The sequence below is a fragment of the Formica exsecta genome, unplaced genomic scaffold (genome assembly GCF_003651465.1).
Source record: "Formica exsecta isolate Colony F162 unplaced genomic scaffold, ASM365146v1 scaffold394, whole genome shotgun sequence".
NCBI lineage: Eukaryota > Metazoa > Arthropoda > Insecta > Hymenoptera > Formicidae > Formica > Formica exsecta.
The window spans coordinates 23652-48581 of record NW_021851177.1 but is presented as its reverse complement, the minus strand read 5'-3'; the positions used below and the strand labels follow the sequence as shown (position 1 = coordinate 48581).

General features: G+C 27.3%; 4 protein-coding genes across 6 annotated transcripts in view; 2 read left to right on the top strand and 2 right to left on the bottom strand.

The window, feature by feature from the left end:
• Window positions 1–1653: 1653 nt before the first annotated feature.
• Window positions 1654–5012, top strand: LOC115239767 (transmembrane protein 230). 2 transcript variants are annotated; one of them, XM_029814476.1, is made up of 4 exons: window positions 1654–1841; window positions 3658–3770; window positions 3919–4041; window positions 4274–5012. In XM_029814476.1, the coding sequence occupies exons 1-4, from the start codon at window positions 1814–1816 to the stop codon at window positions 4409–4411; spliced, it is 402 nt and encodes a 133-aa protein (XP_029670336.1). In that variant the 5' UTR covers window positions 1654–1813; the 3' UTR covers window positions 4412–5012. The 2 variants fall into 2 exon arrangements, with proteins under 2 accessions (XP_029670336.1, XP_029670337.1); XM_029814477.1 differs by lacking the exon at window positions 1654–1841 and adding an exon at window positions 3078–3283.
• Window positions 5013–5566: 554 nt separating this feature from the next.
• On the bottom strand, window positions 5567–13559 carry LOC115239765. Of its 2 annotated transcripts, none has more exons than XM_029814472.1 (13): window positions 13324–13559; window positions 12191–13018; window positions 11890–12108; window positions 10570–11568; window positions 10297–10483; window positions 9692–10076; window positions 8769–9594; window positions 8402–8635; window positions 7636–7854; window positions 7060–7242; window positions 6714–6931; window positions 6358–6513; window positions 5567–5950 (listed from the first exon to the last, which is right to left on the bottom strand). In XM_029814472.1, the coding sequence occupies exons 2-13, from the start codon at window positions 12786–12788 to the stop codon at window positions 5741–5743; spliced, it is 4434 nt and encodes a 1477-aa protein (XP_029670332.1). In that variant the 5' UTR covers window positions 12789–13018; window positions 13324–13559; the 3' UTR covers window positions 5567–5740. The 2 variants fall into 2 exon arrangements, with proteins under 2 accessions (XP_029670332.1, XP_029670333.1); XM_029814473.1 differs by having other exon boundaries at window positions 12191–12860; window positions 13324–13340.
• Window positions 13560–16252: 2693 nt separating this feature from the next.
• On the bottom strand, window positions 16253–18942 carry LOC115239764 (antitrypsin-like). The gene is made up of 9 exons (XM_029814471.1): window positions 18737–18942; window positions 18343–18661; window positions 17921–18093; window positions 17672–17848; window positions 17376–17586; window positions 17068–17279; window positions 16761–16958; window positions 16538–16667; window positions 16253–16461 (listed from the first exon to the last, which is right to left on the bottom strand). The coding sequence occupies exons 2-9, from the start codon at window positions 18350–18352 to the stop codon at window positions 16310–16312; spliced, it is 1263 nt and encodes a 420-aa protein (XP_029670331.1). The 5' UTR covers window positions 18353–18661; window positions 18737–18942; the 3' UTR covers window positions 16253–16309.
• A 3655-nt stretch (window positions 18943–22597) lies between these two features.
• LOC115239776 (aminopeptidase N-like) overlaps window positions 22598–24930 on the top strand; it is a 2678-nt gene continuing 345 nt past the window's right edge. Inside the window, exons 1-3 of the mRNA XM_029814487.1 lie at window positions 22598–22871; window positions 23258–23607; window positions 24064–24347. Of these exons, the coding sequence (XP_029670347.1) occupies window positions 22738–22871; window positions 23258–23607; window positions 24064–24347 (768 nt within the window). The 5' untranslated portion in view covers window positions 22598–22737. The remainder of the gene's footprint in view (window positions 22872–23257; window positions 23608–24063; window positions 24348–24930) is intronic.

The window sequence follows — 24930 nt, the reverse complement described above, 5'->3', positions numbered from 1 at the left end:
AAAGGACTTTATTAGTAAATATGTGTATGCATAAATATGTGTGTTCCACAATCAATAATATTTTTAAAATCTAATATAAATAAATGGCTAGACGAAGCATCTACAATGTGCGATTTAAAATGCTGTATATACTCACGCTGTAGAATAAATTTATATTAATTTGCTACTGTTAGATGAAAGAGAAAGATTAAAAAACGACGAGCGTAAAATAACTCTTGTAAAATTGAGTCACACATATATTATACAGCAAAGACATATGCAGAGTTGCAATAAAAGCTCGAATAAGCATGAATAAACTCGGCGATTTTAATGGAATGTATTCCGCATATAAGTTCTGCAGGATGACACAGTGTATTGTACGTTTTATAGTTTGAGATGCAATATTTGTCTTCTTATGTAAATCCTTATTTGTGCCACGAAACCTTAACTATGGTAAGAATCGATAGTAAATTCATTCATAAAACGAGTAGGCAGACACAAAAGATTATGCATATATAAATTTATTTAGCAATGCATTTTTTGGGCGTTTGTAATTAAAATAATATTAAAACGCGATTATCAACCGAGTTTTTCTGTGCATTACTTTGTGATTTACACGAAGAAGGCTTATCATTTGCATCTACTATTTTTCATCATCCTTTTTCCCTTTTAATTGTTACCCTCCGGGATTATGTTACTGTAACTTGCTAACTCAAAACGGTAAGCGTATAAACGACAATGCGCTTTATGCACGTGAGGTCGTGCTACGAATACTATTATTGCGCAAAATATAGTCGGAAGAAATTCGTTTTATGATATAAAATCACGAAACGTTAAAGTACATGGTATTTTCGAAATATCGTTCAGGTTTATACTTATAATTTTGTATATGCATTTGATTTAACAGAGAAATCGTGAAATCAGCTTACGTGACCGTAATTACGTAATACGTAATTTATCTCGTTGTTCAACAGAATATTTCATGCGTTTTAATTAATAAAGATAATTAATCAAGATATGAAACAGAGGAGTTTATATCAGTCCATATTAAATTCAATCTAAATTGAATGTTAAATATCTTGATTCATTCCATAGTTGTGAACATCTTTTATTGACTGCTACTTCACATATATGTCATTTTTATTTAAAGTTTATTGTTTTTTTTTTTTTTTTTTTGGTAAGTTTTTGTGACTTTAATCTTTTATTTAAAATTTATTCTGTGGCGCTTTCAGATTTATTGAACGATCCGTCAGTATTGATCGAAGGTGTCCTGTTCCGTGCGAGGTATTTGGGATCCACGCAACTGGTATGCGAGGGTCAACCGACGAAGTCAACTCGAATGTGTCAAGCAGAGGAAGCCGTTTCCAGAATAAAGGTACATATGCGAACATATTTTTTTTTTTTTTTTAAATTTTTTTTTTTTTTTTTTTTTTTTTTTTTGGTAAGTTTTTGTGACTTTAATCTTTTATTTAAAATTTATGTTGATAAACTTTAAATAAAAAATTAAAGTCACAAAAAATGGCAGTCTAATTTATAAATAGCTAGGCGTTATTTGTCGACGAGATTCGATTGATACGTCGTCCTTGATTTGTTCAACGATTTTCGTCGGCATTTATCGTTTATAAACATGCTCAGTATTTACTGCGCATCCTGGGGTGGAAGCCACCCTCCATCCCAACGCAGCATTGTCATCAGTGTTGCGACGCAGGGCGAAACACAGCCTCCTGTGCTCTTCCAGATCGATCCGTGTCTGACTGGCAAGCAAACTCGCCAAAGAAGTCTCGAGGGCTAGAGTCTGCTATGTCAACGAGCAGCACGTGCACCGCTGATCGCTATGCCAGGCTATCAGGACTCCATATTCGGTATGAACAACGCGAGAGAAAGGTGTAATCTTTTTTGATAATTATACTACCAGGCTCTAACCTCAAGACTCATCTATCAGTGAGTGACACTGTATGCCACACAACCACCCCTTCTTGGTGATCATAATTTTAACCCGCGGCCGAATCTAACGAATGATTCTTGACGCGTTGGCAACATCGACGAGGAGTTATATAATACTATCTTATGCTCCTATATTTATTTTAGCCGATAGTTACAATTGATCGATTACTTTGAACGTCTTTTGAGAATAAAATCGAAATTCTACGCGTGATCTCAATCAAATAATTTTAATAACAAATCTTCATTCAACTCATCGACATCTATCTTTTAATCGTCGTTTTTTGCAAAAATAGTAACCATGTAAACATTATTCGCAATTGATATAATCGAGAGAATGCCACATACAATACACATTGTTATTAAATATATATATATATATGTCCTATTCTAAAAAAGGTACATATAAATAATTGATAGATGAATAAGAATGCGGTTGTGCGAATTGGAGAAAGATTCTTTGCAAAGATTATATGAAAAACTATGTATCAAATTTAACAGTAAATATATATTTTAAAAAACGTATTTATATTAATTAAATTCTTTAGTGATATTAATGTATGTGAGAAAGCGTTTGTTCCATTAAAATATAATATATATTAAAAGAAAATGGAAATACTACAAAATATATGCATAGTAAAAAAAGTCCATAAATCTATAGGTATTATAATATAAAGAATAAAAGAACTTGCTAAACATTCATATTTAGAAAATATCTAAGCCTCATATACACGCACTCTCTTCTACTGTACTAAAAAGAAAAGTTTTCTTCCAGCACTCTATATTAAAAATAGTTTTAATTTTTACACAACACACAAGTACATATTATAATTTGACAATAAAGCGATTTATAATTTTGATACTATTATTAATATAATCATTCAGAGATAATTTTAATGACGATTGAAGTCTTATCATACACATAAAGCGAATTTTGAATATCTTAAATATACATATAATTTTTTCCGGTTAATAACCTGTGTTTGTTTATCTTTATTTTATATTTGCTGAAAAAAATTTTGCCCTTTATCTCTCTTTTTCTACGTTTTGTGTTCCCACCTCAGATTTTATAACTGGTTGCATTTTTAGCCATAGATAGCAGCGGTAGACAGCGGATACGGTAATGCCATCTTCAAGCAATTCGCTAAACAATATTTATCACTGACACATGACACACAGTGGCACAGTTTCTGTCACTTGCATATGTTGTATGTCGTTAAAATTGCGTCATGAATGATAGCGATATTATACATTTGATGTAAATATTTTGAACGATTCTAGTGTTACAGTTTTATTCACAAGCAAGAATTATGTTTTATGTTCAACATACGACAAACATGAGCATCGCGAGATAATTTTGATGGTAATAACGCTTATTATTTATTTGTCGCAATGTATGACATTAGATATACAAGTGAGAAAATATCCAATAATCGACACTGTCACAGAATTGAAAAGAAGTAGAAAGAGGAAAACCAGTGTATAAAAAATCAAAACAATTTTTATAGTTTGCATATTGATTAAATAAGAAAAGATATGAGAAAGAGAATAATAAAATATATTTCTTAAATAACGTATTTCTTTATATAAATTTGTTGAAATTTTTAAGATGGGCATTTGATGATTTTGAAAGAGTCACTATAATTATATAAAAATTACAACATAATATTAGAAATAAGAATTATACATAAAAGTATTTATTTGCAACAAATAAAAAATTAAAATGTCTTTTCACAGACTATATTCATAAAGCGAGCATGTGCAGAAAGAAAGTTCAAAGTGACAGACAATTTAGCAACGTGGATTATACACAACTTACAGAAACCGATAATGGTTTCTTTGATTCACAAGTATGTGAAAAACAATATAAGAATAAAATACAACATATTTGCATTATTGTGTAGTTTATGAGTATCTATCTTTAAATACATCTCGTTAATGCCATATCTGAAATATTTATTTTACATAGCTAATGAGAGTGGTAATCTTTTTTAATAGTTTGTAAGCCCACCAGTGAAGATACCATGGAAGGCTATTACATTAGCGGCTCTCCTATTTGTTGGAGGAACCGTTATGCTCATTATGGGAAGTTTGATTGTGAGTGGGCACATTGATTCAAAAGTAAGATTTGTTTTATTATTATAGATATTATATAAAATTATAATACATATATTACACATATAATATATATATTATATATTTTTTAATCAATAAGTTGATCAAGTATAGAATATATAATTATTATCTCACAAATATATATAAAAATATGGAAATGCATATTTTAGAGAGAATATAATCTGTTAAAATAAATATTAAGCAAATGTAAATAAAAAATCTCTTGTTTATGTTGCAGTATTCGGATCGCATGTGGCCAGTGATAATTTTAGGGGCCTTGATGTTTATACCAGGAGCTTATCATATGAGGGTAGCTATTTTAGCATATCAGAAAGTACCTGGCTATTCTTTTGATGATATACCTGAGTTTGATTGAATGATCATGTATATATGCACATAGTATTTATTTATTAATTTTATATTGTGTATTGAAAAATGTGTGCATTTAATAATATAAGAAATCTTTTGTTTTTATGCAGTAGATAAAAAATTACTATATCTAAAAAATATATAGAAAATATATGTAAAAAAAATTGCTTTTTTTCATCTTACATTGAAGCATTTATATGTATACTTAAATATTTCCTTATTAGGAAAAGATATTGTATAAATTGTGTAACACAAACGTAATACTGCAGGTATTTTTTATAAAACACTTAAAATCTATAAAGATTCGCATGTGCTAATATTTCATATAATTAATACAAGTATCAAAAACCTACTATGGATATATTACAAATATGATTAAAATATTTTCAAAATATAGATTTATCTGTGTGTATTTACAAAAACAACTGTGATTATAGTATCAAAATATATATTCACTATAAAATTCTGTAAAATTGTATGTTTATATGTGCTCATATACTGCTGTTTTAAACTTGATAAATGTGCACTGTTAATGAGAATTAATTATCATATATATGTATACATGTACACAAACATACAATAAAAATTCTTTATTCTTAAACGCTTAATTTAATGCTCATGTTTTTCTTTATTGTTATTTGTTCTTCATATAATTTCTTTACAAAATATAGACAAATTATAACTTCATCTCAAAATTTATGTATAAAATTACATAAGAAAGTATATATTACATATTTATGTTTCTGTGATATAAAATAATTAAATTATAAGAATGTAAATGGGTCAAAAAAATAAAAATTAATATATAAGAGAAACTACATCCCTATAACATTTGAAATAATTATAATATATAACGCTTTATGATATGCGCAGATAACAAAAAACAAAAAGATATTTTATAAAAATGGCATAATATTAAAAAATGAAAGCAGAAAAATAAAAAATAAATTTATAAAGCAATTATTAAGTAATATACATGAAAATCTTGATACAAATATTTTGTATATACATTTTATGTATATCGATTTTTATAATTAAAAACTTTTTTCCGTACTGTAATTAAATTATAAATGTAATTCAAATACATAAAATGCATAGATGTGCAATATAACATAAAATAATATTTTTTAAATTTTGAAATAGTAATAAAACTACAAACTTCTATATATATACAATTTGTATATATATACAAAAGTATATATATAGAAGTCTGTGAATAAAACAATATGATATGATAAAACAATTGAACATTGAAATAGAGATTAATTTCTAATCTCTATTTGATCTCTATTTTCTTGATTTTATATTGCACTATTATTCATGGATAAGTATAATTTTAATTACAATGTTCTGATTTTAAGTAATTTATAAGACTTTTACTCTGTAGCTTACCTATTCTACCTTTAATATTTGACTTCATTAATAATATAGGTGGATCAAAGCGTTTTTTCAAGACACTTTTAATTAATGTCTTCGTGTTTACAATAGCCTGATTATTATAATGGCTCTGTAGTGCGGCACAATAAAACTGTTTATTCATTTTTATCTGTAATAAGATATGATATAATAGAGTCTAAAATAAAAAACATTGTTGATAATCACTTACACACACACACACACACACACACAAGTTTCTATATTATTTATTCTCTGCTTTCCTATTGTTTACCATTTTAGCTTTTATGCTCTTCTTGCATTTGTGAAACTCCATGATTATATGTAGTATAAGAAACCGAGTAAAAAACAGAAATCGCTTATCATGAGCACACAAATGTAAAGTAGTGAAAAAATAATGCAAGAAGTAATAAGCAATAGAAAAAGAAACAGTAAAACAACGAGAGAGAGAAAGAGAGGGGGGAGAGAGAATTTGTATATATTGTGAGATCTATTGTATATATTGTGTAGTATATCAAATTTTGTTCTTTAGAAAGAATTCTATTTATAAACGCTTACCTCCAAAATGAAGTATACCTTGATTTCTTGAGGTTTAGCAAACTCAATCGCATGTCCAAAGTTCATTACAAGGTTTTTTATCAATTGCAGGAATATAAGATATATTTCTTCTTCTGTTAAGTCGGTATTTATAATAATGTGTATTATTGGCAATAACTATAGACAAGGAAAAAGAGGGATAGAAAAATAAAATAAGTATATCAAATAATTTAAAAGTTACTAAAATACTAAGAAATAAAAGAGAAGAGGGGAAAAATAAAAGTACTTTATATGTCAGAAATATTTCTTTATAGATTGAGACTAAAATTTTTTTTTCTCTATTTCATAAATTTATAAATAAAATCATAAATTTGTACCTTCACTGTTGAATAGATACCTATGCCTTCCGCATAATTATATATCTGTCTGGCTAAAACTTCATCTGTGTGAATTATCGTAGAAATTAGTGCACGACATGTTATTGTACTTAATACAAAACTATGTTTAAGTATTAAGTTGCCCATTTCTGTGATTAAAGTTGTATCCTTTTTTGACAAAGATAATATAATTAATTTGTCCACATAATAAGATAAGTCTGAAAAACGAGATGAGAATTTTTATTATGTTGTTAAGAATATAGTATAGTTATATATAATTACAAGAGTTATATATAATGACAAAAATTACGAAAATTAAAAATGCAAATGTAAAAATCTACTTTACCTATTGGATTATAATAACTGGATTGATCTTTAAGTAAAAATTGGAAAAGAAAAAAAGCGTATTCAAGGAATTCATTACAAAATGAATCCAACAAAATGCACATTATTTTTTTTCTTACGTGTTCATCATTAATAGTGCTTTTAACATACCACTTATCACGACTCGTACATATTATATTCTGATCTGAAAAAATTAATATAGAAAGATGAATAATATATATATGTATATGTGTATGTATTTGTATGCGCGCGCGAATATATATATATTTATCAGAAATGAAGGATAACAAAATTAACGTGAAATGTATTTATCTTGTATTAATTTGTTATAGCATTATCTTAATGACTAATTTAAAAAATCAGATATAATATGAAAAATAATTAATAAAATTATAAGAGAGAGCATTTTATACAGCATATTAAACAGAGCATTTATGAATATATTTATGTATTTTTTATATATTTGTATTATATATTATAATTTTCGATATATATCTTTCCTATCATTTATGTATATTAGAATTTGAAGTAGAAAGAAACAAAATTTTGTGTATCTCTATAAGAGGAATAAACTCACATTTGAGTAAATCACATGCCTTTACTGCCTTTTTGTTAGCTAAATAAATTTCAGCCGATAGTAGAAAGTATTCTGCATTATATGGTAAATCATATATGTTAAGTGATTGAATCAATTGGAGTGCAAACCCCCAAGCCTCCTCATCTACTAAATTGGCCAAAATGTTTAATCCTATGTCGAACAAGATTTTAGCTAGAATGCTGAAGATATCCATTTGGACTGAAATGTCCAAAACATGTATTAGGTGAGATTATAAATAAAAAAGATTTAGTCATATAGTAATTTATTTATTTTAATATTTTACAATGTAACATAACATGTAAATGTTAGTGTGACAAAATATGTATATATGTATATATATATATATATATATAATATTTATATTATGAGATGTTCATATATAATAAAAAATGTTTTTTTAATTAACTTACTAAATAAAAAAATGCATATATTTTTGAATGTTAATAAATAAAAGAAAAGACATAAGAAGCTTTAATTGTAAGCTTAAGATTGTAATTTTGACATATGTAACTCTTGATACTTAAAATCTATAAAAGAGCATATATTATTTGCATTAGAAATTAAAATCAGTTGCACCTCTATATACGCGAAGTAATAATAGTCGAGTTTATAAATGTAAAAATTAGCCAATTTCATATTATAGTTACTTGTTAAAAAGGAAGAAATGAAAAAATTATTATATTATCTATATATTATTTAATATATCCTCTCTCTATAAGTGTATTTTTATTAAAATATTGGTTACCTGTTAGCTTCAGGATGTTTTTAAAGTGATATTCTGAACGTTTTACTTTTTGAAGTATAAGACAACACTTACTGACAAATAACTCACTTTCCCGTTTTTTTGTATAACTTTTTAAGATATCAATAACATAATCATAATCTTCATATATAAGCCCTTTTTCAAATCGTTCTAAATCCATATAAAATTTCCAGAAACGTTCGTGATCTCTATAAGTAGATTGCGCATAGGATGCATCTTGAAAAAAAAAAAAAAAAATATATAATTATAATGATAACAATAATATATATTCTACACTTTCTAAAAAATGTGTATACCCATGTAATTCTTATAAATATATAACTGATAGTAAAATAAATAAAATAATTACCGATAGGTTGCATGAAACCATATTCGTATGGTTTTGTTGAATTTACATCTTGAGTTACATGATTCTCATTTTGATTTGCATCAGTTTCTCTGAGAGAAATATCATCTCTTATTGGAGATTCCTGTTGTGTAAAGCTCATACTTTGGCTTGGATCAGGAGAATCAGGAGAAGCAATAGTTCCTGCTAAACTTTCTCCAAAATTTTGAGTTGATATTGCAGAGTAAGAATCTTTTGCAGTTTTATTATCCAAAATATTTTTAAAACATTTTATTGCATATTTATCCATGGTTGATATTAATGTAGAGTCAAGCTTATTTATCAAGTTATTGTTAACATCTTCAATATTTTGTAAATCTTTACTTTTTATGCATTCATATAATATTTTGTCAACAATTTGTTTACAAACATATGGTCGCCATTTTAAAATTAAATCTCTTAAAGTGTTCCAGTATTCACCAGATTTCACATACTTATCTACACACTTTAATATGTTGTAAAGTTCGTTTAAATTTCTAGTAGGCAAAATAAGTGTCATCATACGGTCGACGATTATTTTTAATGATATTTTTCTGTTTAGTAATTCTTTAATAATATTACAAACAATATTTTTCCTTGCCGAGATTGTAAAGTCCTTTCTCAAATAAACGTTCCAACTTTCATGAAGCATTTTATATGTTTTTAAAATCTGATCAACAGTTAATTTTTTTAATGAAGCTATATATACTTCTTCACAAAAATAATTAAAATTGTGTTTTAATGCTTCTTGCATTATGTCGATGATTGTTTTGGAATCTTCTAAATTAACTGTACGAAATACATTTTCCACCTAGAGATGAAAGATTAATAAATTATATTAAAATATGATATAAGTGATTACATCAATCAGTATATAAAAAAGCAAAATAATTAATGAATATACCTACATCATGTTTATATTGACACTGATGCTGCCAGTAACCAGTACTCTTACCAAACCTCAATGTTGAAAAACAATATGATTTGATAAAATTGTGAAGAATTTCTTTTATTGGATAAATGTTTCTAGTTTGTAGTGATTTTGATTCTGCAGTTGTAGATGTATAATCTATGTTTAAAGCTTGGTTTGATTGATTATTGGATATTTCATTTGCTTTATTAGACTTTGAAGCTTCAATATTATTTTCTATGCATTCTGCATACTCTTTATTAAATTCTTTGTTATTTTGTTTCACATATTTATCAAAACTGCTAGCAGTCATTGGATACGGTATATCAGAATGTAGAGATTTATATGATTTGTCTTTCTCACACAAAGATTGATCTTCACACCTATAATAATATATCATTTTTAGATATTACAAACATTTGTTTTATGTATAATACATATTGTATTATTAATATTAATAACAATTGTAAAATAATTTATCTAAAAAGTTACAATTTTTCAAAAAAATTTAAATTTTGAATTAAAAATAAATTACAGTATAGTATATTATTATATGTATAATATTACTTCTTTTACATATTATTTTTCTACTCCGCTACTTACTGGCTTGCAAATTCTGCAAAAGATTCTGCAAAAAGAGAAATACAATCATCCTCTTCATTATCACTTACAACACTTGTATATTCCTTTGTATTTTTCTCTTGGGCATTACTTTTCTTTTCATATAAAGTTCCATTTAAAGTTGATTCTTCCTTGGCAGAAAGTTTTTTGCAAACTTCCGCGTTTTCTGCTGTATTTATTAAGAAAGAACAATTATTTTTATCAATTAAATTTATTCGTTTAAAGATATTGCATTATTTCAATTATTATACTTACTCTCAACTGTAGGCTTTAATTTAAAATCTCTTTCTGATCTTATTTGCTTCAAAAAGTTACGTAAATCTGGCCTTTCTTTTTGATTATGTTCTTTAGATATATTTGTCTCTATTGTTGTATCTGTTGTAACAGTACTTGGAGAGTCATTACATTGTTGATAATTAATTGATTTAGTAAATATTACATTATTTTGTAACCAATTGTTCCTATTTAATTTCATTTTTTTACTATCCAGATTACAATCTTTATCTTTTTCTTTTAAAGTACGCTTTAGAGTTTGTTTTATAGTCCCTTCTTTGTTTGCAGATATTAATGGTGTACTAATATTACATCTTTCATCATCTATATCCATAAGATCTGAAGTATTCTTTAATATGTTTTTAGTGCATTTTTCTTCACATTCTCTATCACTTCGTAATGCATTATTCTCACATACCTCTGTATTATTAGTAAATTTATTTAATTGTCCCTGGTGATTTAAAGTATAGTTTTCATGTCTCATTATTATTTCACTGTCAGTATCATTAACATAACAGTTATTTCTTACTTTTGTTACAGAATTTAAATTTTTACAATTAATAACTTTACTATATGGTTCATCAATTGGCAAGTTTTTATCTTTTAAATCAACATTATTGTTAAGCGGAGTTGATATTTTTGAAGTATTAAGTGACCTGTTTATTTCAAGAGATGTATGGCATTCTTTTTCTCTGAGAATAATATTTGTAGTTTGAGCTGTATCATTAATGCGAGAAGTTTTATCTGTATTTTTATCATTATTATTACATCTGTCCTGTTCTAGAGAAATCCGCTTAGGAATATTGCTCTGTAAGTTGTTATTTATTCTTAATTTTTCAACTTTTACTTCTTTTAAAAATTTTGTTCCTTCTGGTAAAATATGATTCCCAATTATTCTTGGTAGATTTCGTCTTGCTATTGACCTTTTTGTCTTATTTCTTATTGACTTTTCTCCATTACATGTAGTTTGTACTATACTATCTATAATAAAAAATATAGCTTTATTACTTAACTTTATTATTTGTTGATTTTGTCTCTTATTCATTTTATTATTATATATAATTGAAAAATTGTCAGAAGAATAAAGATCCTTAAATTTTACATTTGCTTTCTTAATATCTATCTCTCAATTTGTTCCATTTATAAAAATTTTATTTCTTAAGTTTTGCATTTATTATATTCAAAGATACAATTAAAAAATTAAACAATTTAAAAAAAATTTGGTGTTAAATTATTTTTTAGCACTTCCTTTAATATCATGTAAAAAATAAAAAATAAAATTAAGACACAATATACATATACCTTTGCTGTTTTGGTTCTTCTCAGACTGCTCTCGTTTTATTTTGCAACTTATCTCATCAGAAAAATTAATTGGATGTAAATTATTGTTATACTGCGTGTGTGTTATAGATTTGCTCGATATCTCTTCCATATTGCTATTATAATCAACAACAGTTAAATTTTTCTTATTCAAACAATTTGTATCATTAGAACCCATCATTGGTGATTTTATATCTGCATCTATTTATAAAAAGAAAATGATATATATATAATAAAATAATAACTAACACTATAATATAATAAAATGCAAAAATAAATTTACCGTATGTTACATCTAGCTTATTCAAATGTAGTTTCCTTTTAGAATCTGAATCAATATTTTTCTCTGCTCTTACTTTTCTAACATCTTTATTATTCTTATTCACTAATATAGTCATTTTCTGCATATAATTAAAATGCGTATCTGTGGATGTACTAGATATTTCATCAGTATTTTTACTAGAAGATGATTTAACATTGCTATCACGTGTTAACTGCTGCCATTGTGTTAGAGTTGTTTCATCATATTGACGGTTTAATAATATATCTTCATTTATATCTTTTCTGTTTTGCTGAGATTTAATCTTTTTATAATTCTTTTCCTTTTTTTTAGTAACTGTTTCTTTTGAGCAAGTTTTTATAAATCTTCCAGTCTTTAAATTTCTTGCCCGTACATTTTTTTTTATTAATAACTGTTTGTTAATAGGTGTTGATGCTGATTGCAACAATTTCTCTTTCTTTATGGGTAAATGTAATTGATAGCGTTGAATTAAATCTGTTTCTAAAGCAATGTCATATAGTACAACTGTACATGCACGAAGCCCTTTTGATGTTTTCAATGCATAGTTACTCTTTTGTTCTGTTTTCTTTTTGTGTGCCATTATGTCTTGTTAATTAGTATTATGTATAAACTTAATTAGTTTAAAAATCTCTCTCTCTCTCTCTCTCTCCTTCTATAAGCATTAATAAAAGTTTTTATGCATCTTATTTAAAAGCACATGTTTTTGTCATTCTGGTTTCTCAAGAAAGGTCATGTATGATAAAATATTTGGTGTTACCACATTACAATCAAATTGCATAAAAATTCGTGGATAGATGTGAATTATGGAACCTAATATAGAAATATGTCGTTAATACAACACAATAAAATATAATCCAGAAATATAATACAATACAAATATCCATGTCAAAGTAAAATTTATGCTGAAATTGCATATAGACATTGTCTAAAAAAACTATACGATATCTCGTACAATAAAAAATATCCTGAATATCAGGTATTATTACAGGCAAGAAATTAGTATCAGATTCTCTTACGATACGTAATGTCTTTTAATACATACATTTTATCATCGTGCAACTTTTATCTCACACATTATACACTCTGACATGATATATTATTTTATATATACATACTTGTTACTTTAACCAAAACGTACTCATGCATATGCATGTTATATCCACGTATTCCTTGATCAAATATTTCCTAAAACTTCACGATTTTACATATATCAAACGCAAATTGCACACCGCAAATTTGGCGGAAGTTTCCTCGGGTTCACCGCGTAAACTTTCAAGTTTTCTACTTCGAGAATCGCAAGCAAATGATATCGATATCTGCGTGATACTAACGCCGCCAGCTTGATGTTACATGGATACGGTCATAGACATAGTATATCTAGACCGAGTGTTGAGGAGTGGGAGCCGATGTCCACGTAACTTACGAATTTAGGAAAAACACAGACATTTTTGCAGTTGTTGTTTGATTGCATATAAAGGTAAAGATCCTTTAATTATGAAAATTTCATCGCTGCAAAAAATTTAGCAACCGTGCCATCATTTAAATTATATTTTCACTAACTCTTGTACTTCCTATAGGCGATCTTTTTCCGTTAGAAAAATCGAGTTATGATTCTCCTTTTGTATCACCAGAGAGAAACCTGAGAGGGGCCACGCCGCCGTTTTTCCTGTAACGCTTTCTCTAGCCGGTACAGTGGCGCTAACTGGATCCATTTTAGAGCCGGTGGAACTACGTGGCCGGATCCACTTTTCGGTGCCATGGTAAAACGATCGATTGGTGCATGTCCGTGCTAGATCCACAATTAAAGGCTGGTTCATAGACATAGTATATCTAGACCGAGCGTTTGCCTTTATTTAAGGAGTGGGAGTAAATATACGCGTAGAAAAGGACATACTCTGTTTCGTGCCCCTTGCGTTCTCTCTCGCTCGCACGTAGCATGACGAAAGAGAGCGCTATGCTCTGTGCGAGCGAGAGAGAACGCAAGGGGCACGAAACAGAGTATGTCCTTTTCTACGTGGACATCGGCCCCCACTCCTTAAATAAAGGCAAACGCTCGGTCTAGATATACTATGTCTATGGATACGGTACAGGTAGCTTATGTCGATTGATTATTGGATAGAAAATTTTCTAGAGGACTAATGGGGATTTCAGCAACTCTTCATTCGATGTACGTTGGACAAATTTTTTATCGCACAAGGGCTGCGGTCGAGAAGACGCTAGAGATGCTTCGAAGCATTGCATTAACCAATCAGAATAAAGAAATCTTTACTCTTTTTGTCCTGATTGGTCAATCAAATGCTTCGAAGCATTTCTAGCGTCTTTCCGATCGCAGCCGGTAAAACAGCCGGGGTTGGTACATATCCGTGCTAGATCTATAATTATGGATCAAAAATGCGGAAAAATTTATGGATTTATTAATGATTTTTATTATGTATTTATATATTATATATATTTTGTCATTCTAGCATATACTACGGACAGCGATAAAAAGTTATTATTAAAATATTTTTATGTGCATATATATATACGCAAGTAAAATAAAATAAATTATCTTTACAACATAAAAATTTTAAAAAATTTATAATTTATCTCTCATAAATATAGTCTGGTGCTCGCACGGCTCCAATAAACTCCATCTTTCCGTTTGCTTCAATTAATGTACAGAAACGGATGATCTACGATTAACTCCTGCAGCGGATCTATCGATTTTCTTTCTCCTCTTTTGACAACTGTAATTAAAATTTTTTTATTATAATGCTTAAAGTATTCGCCTAAAGTTTTCTATTATTCACAGACATATACATGTATAAAAGTCACCTTCTGGAATTTTCGAATTTCCTTTGTTAAACTTCAGGAAGTTTTTTGAACGATGAAACGAGAAGTTTTTGGAGATGTGTAAAATCTGCCTTATCCTTAAACATCGTAATTACGCCATTCTACAAGCACTTACCAGTTTTATTTTCTAAAGAATTTATCTAAAATCTCTCTCATATCAGTTGTAAATAGATTTTGCTAATTACAATACTTATACCTGACGAAAAAAATTTGTCATATTTCGAGTATATTTAATCGTAAACTTAGGTAAATATAATTTCATATCTGGCTGTCGGGTTCCAACTCTTCATTTGGTAAAAATATAATCATTGTAATGTTGTCATTCTGTAAAATTATATTTTGATTCAATATTTAACTTTTGATATCCTCTGTAAGATTATTTTTTGATTCAATATTTAACTTTTGATATCCTCTGTAAGATTATTTTTTGATTCAATATTTTATTTTTAAAAGTTTTCTTATAAATAATAATTATTTTGCAATGGAATTTCAATGAACTTGGTCTTCCAATATGGTAATTTACCATAAATAAACATCGATTTTTCAAATTTAATTGTTGGAATAAAATGCCATTTTGATGGAGAAATATGAAATATGCGTTCCATTGTCTTTTCTTTTGGCAAGTTTGGCCATCTAATATTAAAGTACACAGTATTTATCAACATAATTTTTGTATCCTCGTCGATATTAACTGTCCATATGAAGTATTTTGTTGTTGAAGACGTACTTTGCATAATTTATAATTTATTTATATTTACTTGTTAGTCAAATGATTATACCATATACCTGGAGAAATTATGTGTAATATCTGATTATTTGTTGTTTCTTGGAGCCATGAATTTATAGTTTCTGCAACTTGCATGTCATTTCTGAAATCTGCTTTTTCATAAATATTTATGCAAAAAAATCAATCAATATAAAAAGCGTCAAATATAAAAAATGCGTAATGTGCTATTTCTTTCTTTTATATTATATAATTATAGATACACATTTGTTTGATTGTATATGCATATATATTTATTTTATTGCATTTAACGCACATGAATGCAAATTTATTTGGCTACTTTTAAACAATAACTAAATCGATCAAAAAATGAAAGCACATTTTCAAAATACAGATTATTTATTTATTAATTTTATACATAATATAATAAAATTTAAAATAGTTTAAACTATACTATATTGTGTGATATAAACTTTCAATAAACATAAGAATGTAATAGAACTTATAATCCATAATAAAATAATTTATATTTATAATAAAATTTATAATTCACGTCTCTTAATTACCAAATCTGCTTTTCGCACGGCTGCAATAAATTCCATCTTTCCGTTTATTTCAATTAGGTACAAAAACGGACGATCTAAGATGAACTCCTGCGGCGGATCTACCAATTTTCTTTCTCCCCTTTTAAAATCTGTAAAGATTTTTTATTGTAATGCTTACAGTACTCGCCTAAAGTTTTCTAATATTCGCAGATATATATAGATTACCTTCTAAAGTTTCTGAGGATTCTTTGCGAACCCTCACAAAAATCTTTTGAGCGATATTGCTCACTTTTAGAGGAATTTTTGAGAGACGTGTAAAATCTGCCTTATCCTCAAACATCGTAATTACGCCATTCTACAAGCAGTTATTAGTTTTAGTTTTTAGAATTTATCCAAAATTTCTCTTACATATCAGTTGTAAACAGATTTTGCTAATTACAATATTTACCTCACGAAACAAATTTGTCATATTGTTAGTCTGGTAAATCGTAAACTTAGGTAAATATAATTCCGTAGCTTGCTCAAATGAGTATGTATTTCTAATTGATTTAAATTCTTCAAAGTTAAATTTTTCTATCAGGTACTCCAGGTTTCTAGGTACTGTCTCTTTATTTGGTAAAAATATAAACATTGTAATTTTGTTATTCTGTAAAATTATATTTTAATTTAATATTTAATTTTTGATATCCTGTAAGATTATTTTTTGATTGAATATTTTATTTTTGAAAGTTTTCTTATAAATAATAATTATTTACTAAAGATGGAATTTCAATGAATTTGATATTCCAATGTGGTATTTCACCACAAATAAACATCGATTTTTCAAATTTAATTGTTGGAACTTCAATCATTTCTGATGGAGAAACATGAAATATACGATTCACTATTTTTCCTCTTACGTATGGCCATCTAATATTGAAGTACACAGTATTTACCAACATAATTTTTGTATTCTCGTCGATATTTTCTGTTCATACAAAGTATTTTATTATTAAAAATCTACTTTGCATAAATTATAATTTATTTATATTTAATTGTTAGTCAAATGATTTAAACAATATACCTGGAGAAATAACGTCTAACAGCTGAAAATTTGTTGTTTTTTGGACCCATGAATTTATAATTTCTGCAGCTTGCATGTCATTTCTGAAATCTATTTTTGAAATCGAACAATGAAGTGTATTTATGCATTTTGATGAAAAATCGGCTGTTACATCAACTGAATTTTGAACATATATTGCAGTTCCTACATATAATTCGATGTTTCTGATGCTCTAAAACATATATAATTTGTACTATAATTTTGTACTGTCCTATATATTTTATATTATAGTATATTTTTTAAATTCTTTATCTTACATTTAAAAAAGTAAATTCAGATAGGTATCTGTCGTTTAAAGATATTTTATCAGCAATATTCGAAAAAGACATCAATTCATTCATTGTCGATCCTTCTTCAGCGCCGTTTGCAAGTAAGGTCGTTATCATTTTAATATTTATATTACAAAATGCTTTGTTATCCTCTATATATTGATTCTGTGGCAAAACATAAATAAAAAATTAGGCAACTCAAAACTTATATAAGATACAGATACATCTATTACATACTATATACGATGGTTCTTTTAGACTAGATACATCCTTTAATTCTACATATGTTACAACCGCTGTCGATACATTAGCAATTATATTTTCATCAGTCACGCTGTTAAATATTTGGTCAAGAAACATTAATGCATCGAAGGTACACACAATGTTAGCGATGATGATCGCAAATAACACTGTAAGAGAAATATACGTTCGTTATAAAATCAGGAAGGGGCGGATATTTCAGAGTATACTAAAAATAATTTATGGCTAAGCTACCAAAATTTGTATATATAATTTATGTATATAACTAGAGGCGGTTATTTCAGAGTACATTAATAATTTATGGCTCAACTACTGAAATTTATATATTATTATGTATAGAACTATATGTATATTATTATTATTATAAGAAACATTTTTTAATAGTGATGTATTATTACCTGTACGCATTGTGACAAAATTCCAATTCTATGATATATGTATAAAAATATATTTATATATATATCTATATCGAGTAAATTGAAGGATAAATCATTAAATTTATTATACGTGTTACATGTATGTATATAGCTTTTTCTGTTCTTATCTTTATTTTTTCTATGTGCCAAGAATCAACAGTTATTTTGGGTAACTAGCTAAAATACTTCGATAAAGCTTCACAATTCAGGAATTTGGAACTGGCAAATTATTTGGTTCAATTTTAGTCAAAAATTTTCTTCTTTTAATATCGATTAGGTACTCGTTGCGTATTTGCGCCAACTGTTAAAAAAACTATTAAAAATAACTGCGGAGAAAGAACACATTATTTTGGAATAAAATTCAAGTTAGTCTCACGTGATTTCATAAACAGTCTCAATTTACTTCAACAATCTCCGTCGGTTTCCAACTTTAGGAAAAATTTTCGCATGAGATCTTCATAGCACTTTTCTGTTACAATGATTAGGAATAATTGATACTACCGATAACGGCACACGACTGCTTGATACTGTGTCTCTGTATAGTGCCTACTGTATCTCTGTAACGGTCGTTAGCAATATTGTCGTTTGCGGTGTCGTGTAAAGGTGACTAGAATTGAGAAGGGAGAAAGAGAGAAATAGAGTTGATAAATATTTTTTTGTTATTCTCCTCGAAACTCACGCTTTACTAAATGTATGTGTCTTAATATATAATTTTCTTAATTTAAATTTTATTTTAGTAAATAGAAGTTTTATATATTAGTTCTTTATTCAAATAATAAATGTTTTTAAAATTGTTTATAATCTACAAATCATACATATAAATACTGTAAAGCAGTTTTTCAATTGCTGCATGTTTATATTTTTTTAAGATGAGAATACTTTTTTTCATATAAAATTTATATAAAATTATAAATTATTTATTTACAGTGATAGAAAATAAACAAAGAGAGCTTGTAATAAATAATTTCATATATAAAATATGATTATAATACCGATGTAGCTTGTTATACATCCATAGTTATAACGTATTTAAAATATAAAAGATATGTGTGGAAAGAAGTTAAAGAGAAAAATAGTGCGGCAGATCGTATTCGCCTGATGTCATCACATTAATGCTATATGTCTTCGACATTGGATTAAAAATAAAATTTGAATATAGATACTTGAAAAATTTATTAATGTAAATATATATGTTTTGAAATAACATATTATAAAATATAATTATATAAGTTAAAATATTATGATATCAAAAAATTTGATATGAATATTAGCAAACATTCATGGAATGGAATTGTACAAGACTTTATTCCGGTATAATTAACTCGACACTTTGCCCATTTTCAGAAAAGACAAACTTGGAATTTTTATAACGTAAAAGATTCGCAGATGTTTGAACTGACTATACTTTATAACCAAGTTTATAAAATAATCATAACCAATTGAATCTACCAGCGATCACTAATGAATCGTTGTTGTCCCATTAGCAATCCGTCAGTTTATGCGCGTGTCTCTTTTTTGATGTTCTTAAAATCTTCCAGCATCACAGATTTTGTAAGTAAAGTCGCTCGATCCTTTAGTAAAGCCAGGAAATATTGCACCTGAAAAATTAAAATTTGGGAAACATTTATTGCGCGTATAAGTATGTGCAATTTAATGAAATTGAATAATCACAACACAATTAATAGAATAAATCGCATTCTTGCAAACATCATTATTTTTATAATTCATTGTATATTGTATATAAGCTACAAAAAGGGAAAGGGAAATGAAAAATGATCCGGACCCAACAATTAAATCCTTCTTACAAGATTACGTAACACCGCTGCACTATGATATACATATCGAATTACAATTTTTAGAAGTAGAACCAAAAAACTTCTCTTGCAAATGTATTATATACATTAAGATCGATATTTCAATATCATACATAACTTTACATGCACAAAAACCACATATAGAAATACATAATAATATACATCTGGTCGAAAGAAACTCAAGTAAAACCTATACCACCGGAATATATAAACACAATGAAGAAAATGATATTTTCGTCATTTTTTTAAAAGAGAATATATTAGGTGGATATTACTCTTTGCATGTATCATTTAATAGTTCTTTAGATGATGATAAAGTTTTCTTCAAAACTTCCTACATAAACAATAATGGAAAGAAAATATAAGTAAAGAGTGAGAATATACTACAAACGCCGAAAACATATTCCTTTTATTATTATGTTCATTTATTACTGTTTTTTATAAGTCATTTTTGATATCGCCATCGGCATAATTCATATATCGAACATTTTAAATTGCATACTATATAAGCTTATAATTAGTGAAAGAGATTGTATAAATATACATCTTTTTAATAGACATTTAATAAATATTTTAGAGACGAGATCTTTTTTACTTAAGCAAAATAATTGTAAAATGTAATAATATTTTTGTAATGGCTTGTATATATACATATATGTGTATATATATATATATATATATATATATATATATATACAAAACACGTATTAGAAAAATGTTATTATTTATTATAGTTAAAAAACATAATAATTGTCGATATAACATATACTAATAATATTATAATAATAAAGTACGCGCGCTGAAATGTTTTTGCTGAATTATTCTTAAAACATTATTCACACACGTAAAACGTGTTTGTACATTTCCACTATGTACTAACTTCTGATATTAGCAATAATTACATATTTTTCGTTATATAATATATATTATTAAAATATGGTAGGTGGTTAATTGCAACGTAGACATTTGCAACTCGACAATTATTTCCATGTTCGGACAAGCCGATATTAAAAGCGACATTCAATATTTCTGTAAAGCATTATGATTCATATAAAACTTTGTCGAATATGCCGGTACAAGCAATAATGAAAGATAACAATAGGATACAGTGGACACATTTCAAAACTTCTCCCACAATGTCCACTTATATTGTATCGGATCTATACTGCACGATCTTTTTATTATTTCTGATCTAAATATATGGTGTAAACCGTCATCAATATACGAACTATTGTTCGCGAATAACGTTATTATAAAAGTTACAACGTACTTTGAAAATTGGGGAACTTTCAGGAAAGTTCCGTATACATACATCATGTTGCAATCCCTTTTAGGGATTTTTCTAGGCTTTCGATATAACATATATGATATGGACAAATGCAATCTTATTTTTTATAGGTAATAACACATAATAATAACACATACGCAATTAAAGTGAAAAGTATAAATCTATTAATAATGGCTTTTAGAGAAACAACTATTATTTATAATGAAGGAATCGATTCCAGTGCTCACAAGATAGAGATAGCACGTTTAATAGCACGCAAAGTGACGCATCAATGGTTGGATAATCAAATCAACTCAACCTCGTCTAATCTTTGGTTGAACAAGAGTGTTGCGATGTTACTCGGAACAGATATCGTTAATAAGATATATTTTTCATATATATATATATATTGCTCTTTTTTCAAAGAATGATTTAGACAGAATACGGCACGTATTAGTTTGAATTAAAAAATACGCAAGATTTTTTGTTTAGTAATCTTAACGATGTTTAATCTTAAATAGTGTTATATACTTATTATAAAAAGATATTTTATTTATCTTTTTGCTTAATTGAATATAAGGATAGTAGATCACTTTGCGGTTTGTTATTTCTCTATTTGATACTCGATTTTTTATTGACATTTCTTTATTCGACATTTTAACATCTATTATATTTGTCTATACTGATAGGAGAGTGTTGACGTATAAAATGTAATGAAAAAACGGCGAACGGTAAAGTGCTCCTAAAGCAAATATAAGAAAATTATCTCTACACTAACAACAAACAGTAGTTTTTGTTAATGCGAACAATATGCTTAAATAATATGCTTCTCCAATTGAAAATATTGATCATTTAGTCGACAAATCTTTCGTCTCCAGAGTTTTTCAGATTTCCGTATGATGGACCTGTTCGTAGTATAAATTCAACAAGAATCTCTCCGTTTGAATTCTGATCCTCATTTAATCTCCCGTTTTCCTTACATTACATTAAAGATAAAATCAAATAAATATAATTATATATATATATAAACGCTATTGTCCATAAATTTATAAACATAAATGTCATAAAAACATGAAAAAACTAACAATAAACAAATTTGTTTTTTTTTCTATTTTAATATTCTGACGTTATTATATATGTATAACAAATGTGCATATATAAAACCTAAAATAAATTTTTATTCGAAATATAGTCTAAAGAAGAGAAGTGTGTTGTAGACCCTAAAATAAATTTTTACTCGAAATATAATCTAAAGAAGAGAAGTGTGTTGTAGACACTGTAATAAATTTAATTCAAATGTATTTAATCAATGCACTTTCTAATGTGATTTTTTTATATATAGCTCCTGCTATATTACGCATCTTGCAACATATTCTTACGGATGAGGAGTTCCGATATGGTATTGAGATATTTTATAACATGCCTGTTATGTGAGTAATGCAATAATTACGTATTATAAAAATAAATATAATTAATAATCTAAAGAATTGTATATAATTATAATTTTACAATTAAGTAATTCTAAATTATTATACATATAAATCAAAATATAAATTAACATGTTCTGTGCCGTGTGAATCACCGGTGATATTCCGTTCAGACCGTTTCGTATTTTGATATATCTTATACACATAGATAAAAAACATGAATTCTTAAACCACATTGATTAAATAATAAGTTATGCAAAACTAAATTATAGCACAAAATGTGTTAGTAGATACAAATTATTGGTAACTCTACATTTTTCAATGCAAAATATATTATACAATATTTAATATAGCACAAATGTAAAATTTTATATATTTATCGAGTTTAGATCACCAACTCTCGATGATTTTTGGAAGGCTATGCAAAAGGCTTACGGTGAAGAAAGTATATTCGTATTAAATATAAAAGAAAAAATGAATCCTTGGACAAAGTTAAAACATTATCCTGTATTAATGGTTAGACAACACCCTAACTTGACAATATCGATAGAAAATATCAAAAGTTTAGATTTGGATAGAGAATTGAACATACTCGTAACCATAACTAAGGAGACAGCACCTGACTTTACAGTATCTATGAACAAACCTTACACATTCTGGATATCTTCCTCGAGTATTGCTACTTTTTATTTTTTCCACGACTTGAATGAATGGATAATAGTTAATACACAACAAATTGGTAAGTATTGATTATTAATTTTACGATGCTTTGCGAAAATGCAATTTTGCGAAAAATCTTTATATTACAAATTTACGTATTTTAAAACAATGCAATTATGCAAAAACTATGTGTGACAGAGTCAACAAGTTTAGAATTTTAGATTAAACTAGATCTTTAGATTAAAAATATGTAAAAAAATGCACTTTTCTCTTGTAAATGACAGATATGATAAATATTGTATTGCATAATATAATTTAGTCATTAATTATATAGTCAAAATTATGTTTAATAGTTAAGAATTCTTCCGCAGTTAAGTCTTAGGGAAAACTGATTCGCATTCTTATTTATAATACGCATAATTTTTTAAAATAAAGAAAAAAAAAGATACAGATATGTAAAAATATTTTTTTTCTAAATCTTCACACAAACACATAAAAATCTAGTAACTTAAAATATTTATTTTATGTGTGACAGGATATTATCGCGTTAATTACGAAACCAACAATTGGCTAAATATTGCGAGATATCTGAATAATATTACGCTATATAAGGAAGAACATGTTCTCAATCGTGCTCAAATCGTCGATGACGCATATTACTTCATGAAGACAGGCCAGATGAATTTGTCCACTTTCGTAAACCTCACGGAATATCTATCGCATGAGACAAATTATGTGGCATGGTATCCTATGTTTAAAGCTCTCGAAGACATGTCAAATATCTTTTTATTTTCGAGCGAAGAAATCAATCATTTAAAGGCAAATAATAATATATTTTTTATCAATAAAAATTATACATATGTATATTATATATATGTATATCATCACGTTTACGCGCTTGCCTCTAGAGATTCGGCCGAGCGAATCGCGGTGTAACGTAATGTTACATTGCAATATCAAATGGCGATTCGATGTAAATTGCACGGATCGATGTGTGTAAACATAATGTACTGCGAAATTTTCAATTGCAAATAATATAAAAAGAAAAAAATATATATCTCAGATTAATTTCTGCAAATTGCATTCTATTAACGAAAACGATGATTAAAAATTATGTAATTATGTACTTCCTGTCAAGGTAACATTGACATCGACGGTCCAAAATTATAACGAAATACGTCGACTCCCTCTTCTTACGAGAATATTAATTTCGTGCTCGTAATTTCCTACGAAAACGTCGGTGCAAAACGTCACGTCCATTATGACGAGACGTTAATGGTACGCCGAACAACAATGCAAAAACGCTAATTCGCCAATGGCTTTTCGCGCTCGTTTCGCAGTCGCACGCATCCCGAGACACGCGCTTTCTCTCATGAATTGGATAAAAAAAAAAAAAAAAAGA

What these genes read in the sequence shown, in the direction of transcription:
- LOC115239764 (XM_029814471.1), bottom strand. An exon ending in GTTAGACGTTATTTCTCCAG is followed by an intron (nt 17,280 to 17,375) that starts GTATATTGTTTA and finishes TTGTATGAACAG; the next exon opens with AAAATATCGACGAGAATACA. An exon ending in ATCCTCAGAAACTTTAGAAG is followed by an intron (nt 16,462 to 16,537) that starts GTAATCTATATA and finishes AAATCTTTACAG; the next exon opens with ATTTTAAAAGGGGAGAAAGA.
- LOC115239765 (XM_029814472.1), bottom strand. Translation starts at nt 12,788, where the DNA reads ATGGCACACAAAAAGAAAACAGAACAAAAGAGTAACTATGCATTGAAA. An exon ending in ATTAAAGCCTACAGTTGAGA is followed by an intron (nt 10,484 to 10,569) that starts GTAAGTATAATA and finishes TAATAAATACAG; the next exon opens with CAGAAAACGCGGAAGTTTGC. An exon ending in AAACATCCTGAAGCTAACAG is followed by an intron (nt 7,855 to 8,401) that starts GTAACCAATATT and finishes TGGACATTTCAG; the next exon opens with TCCAAATGGATATCTTCAGC.
- LOC115239767 (XM_029814476.1), top strand. Translation starts at nt 1,814, where the DNA reads ATGCCAGGCTATCAGGACTCCATATTCG. An exon ending in CTATCAGGACTCCATATTCG is followed by an intron (nt 1,842 to 3,657) that starts GTATGAACAACG and finishes GTCTTTTCACAG; the next exon opens with ACTATATTCATAAAGCGAGC. An exon ending in GTGGGCACATTGATTCAAAA is followed by an intron (nt 4,042 to 4,273) that starts GTAAGATTTGTT and finishes TTTATGTTGCAG; the next exon opens with TATTCGGATCGCATGTGGCC.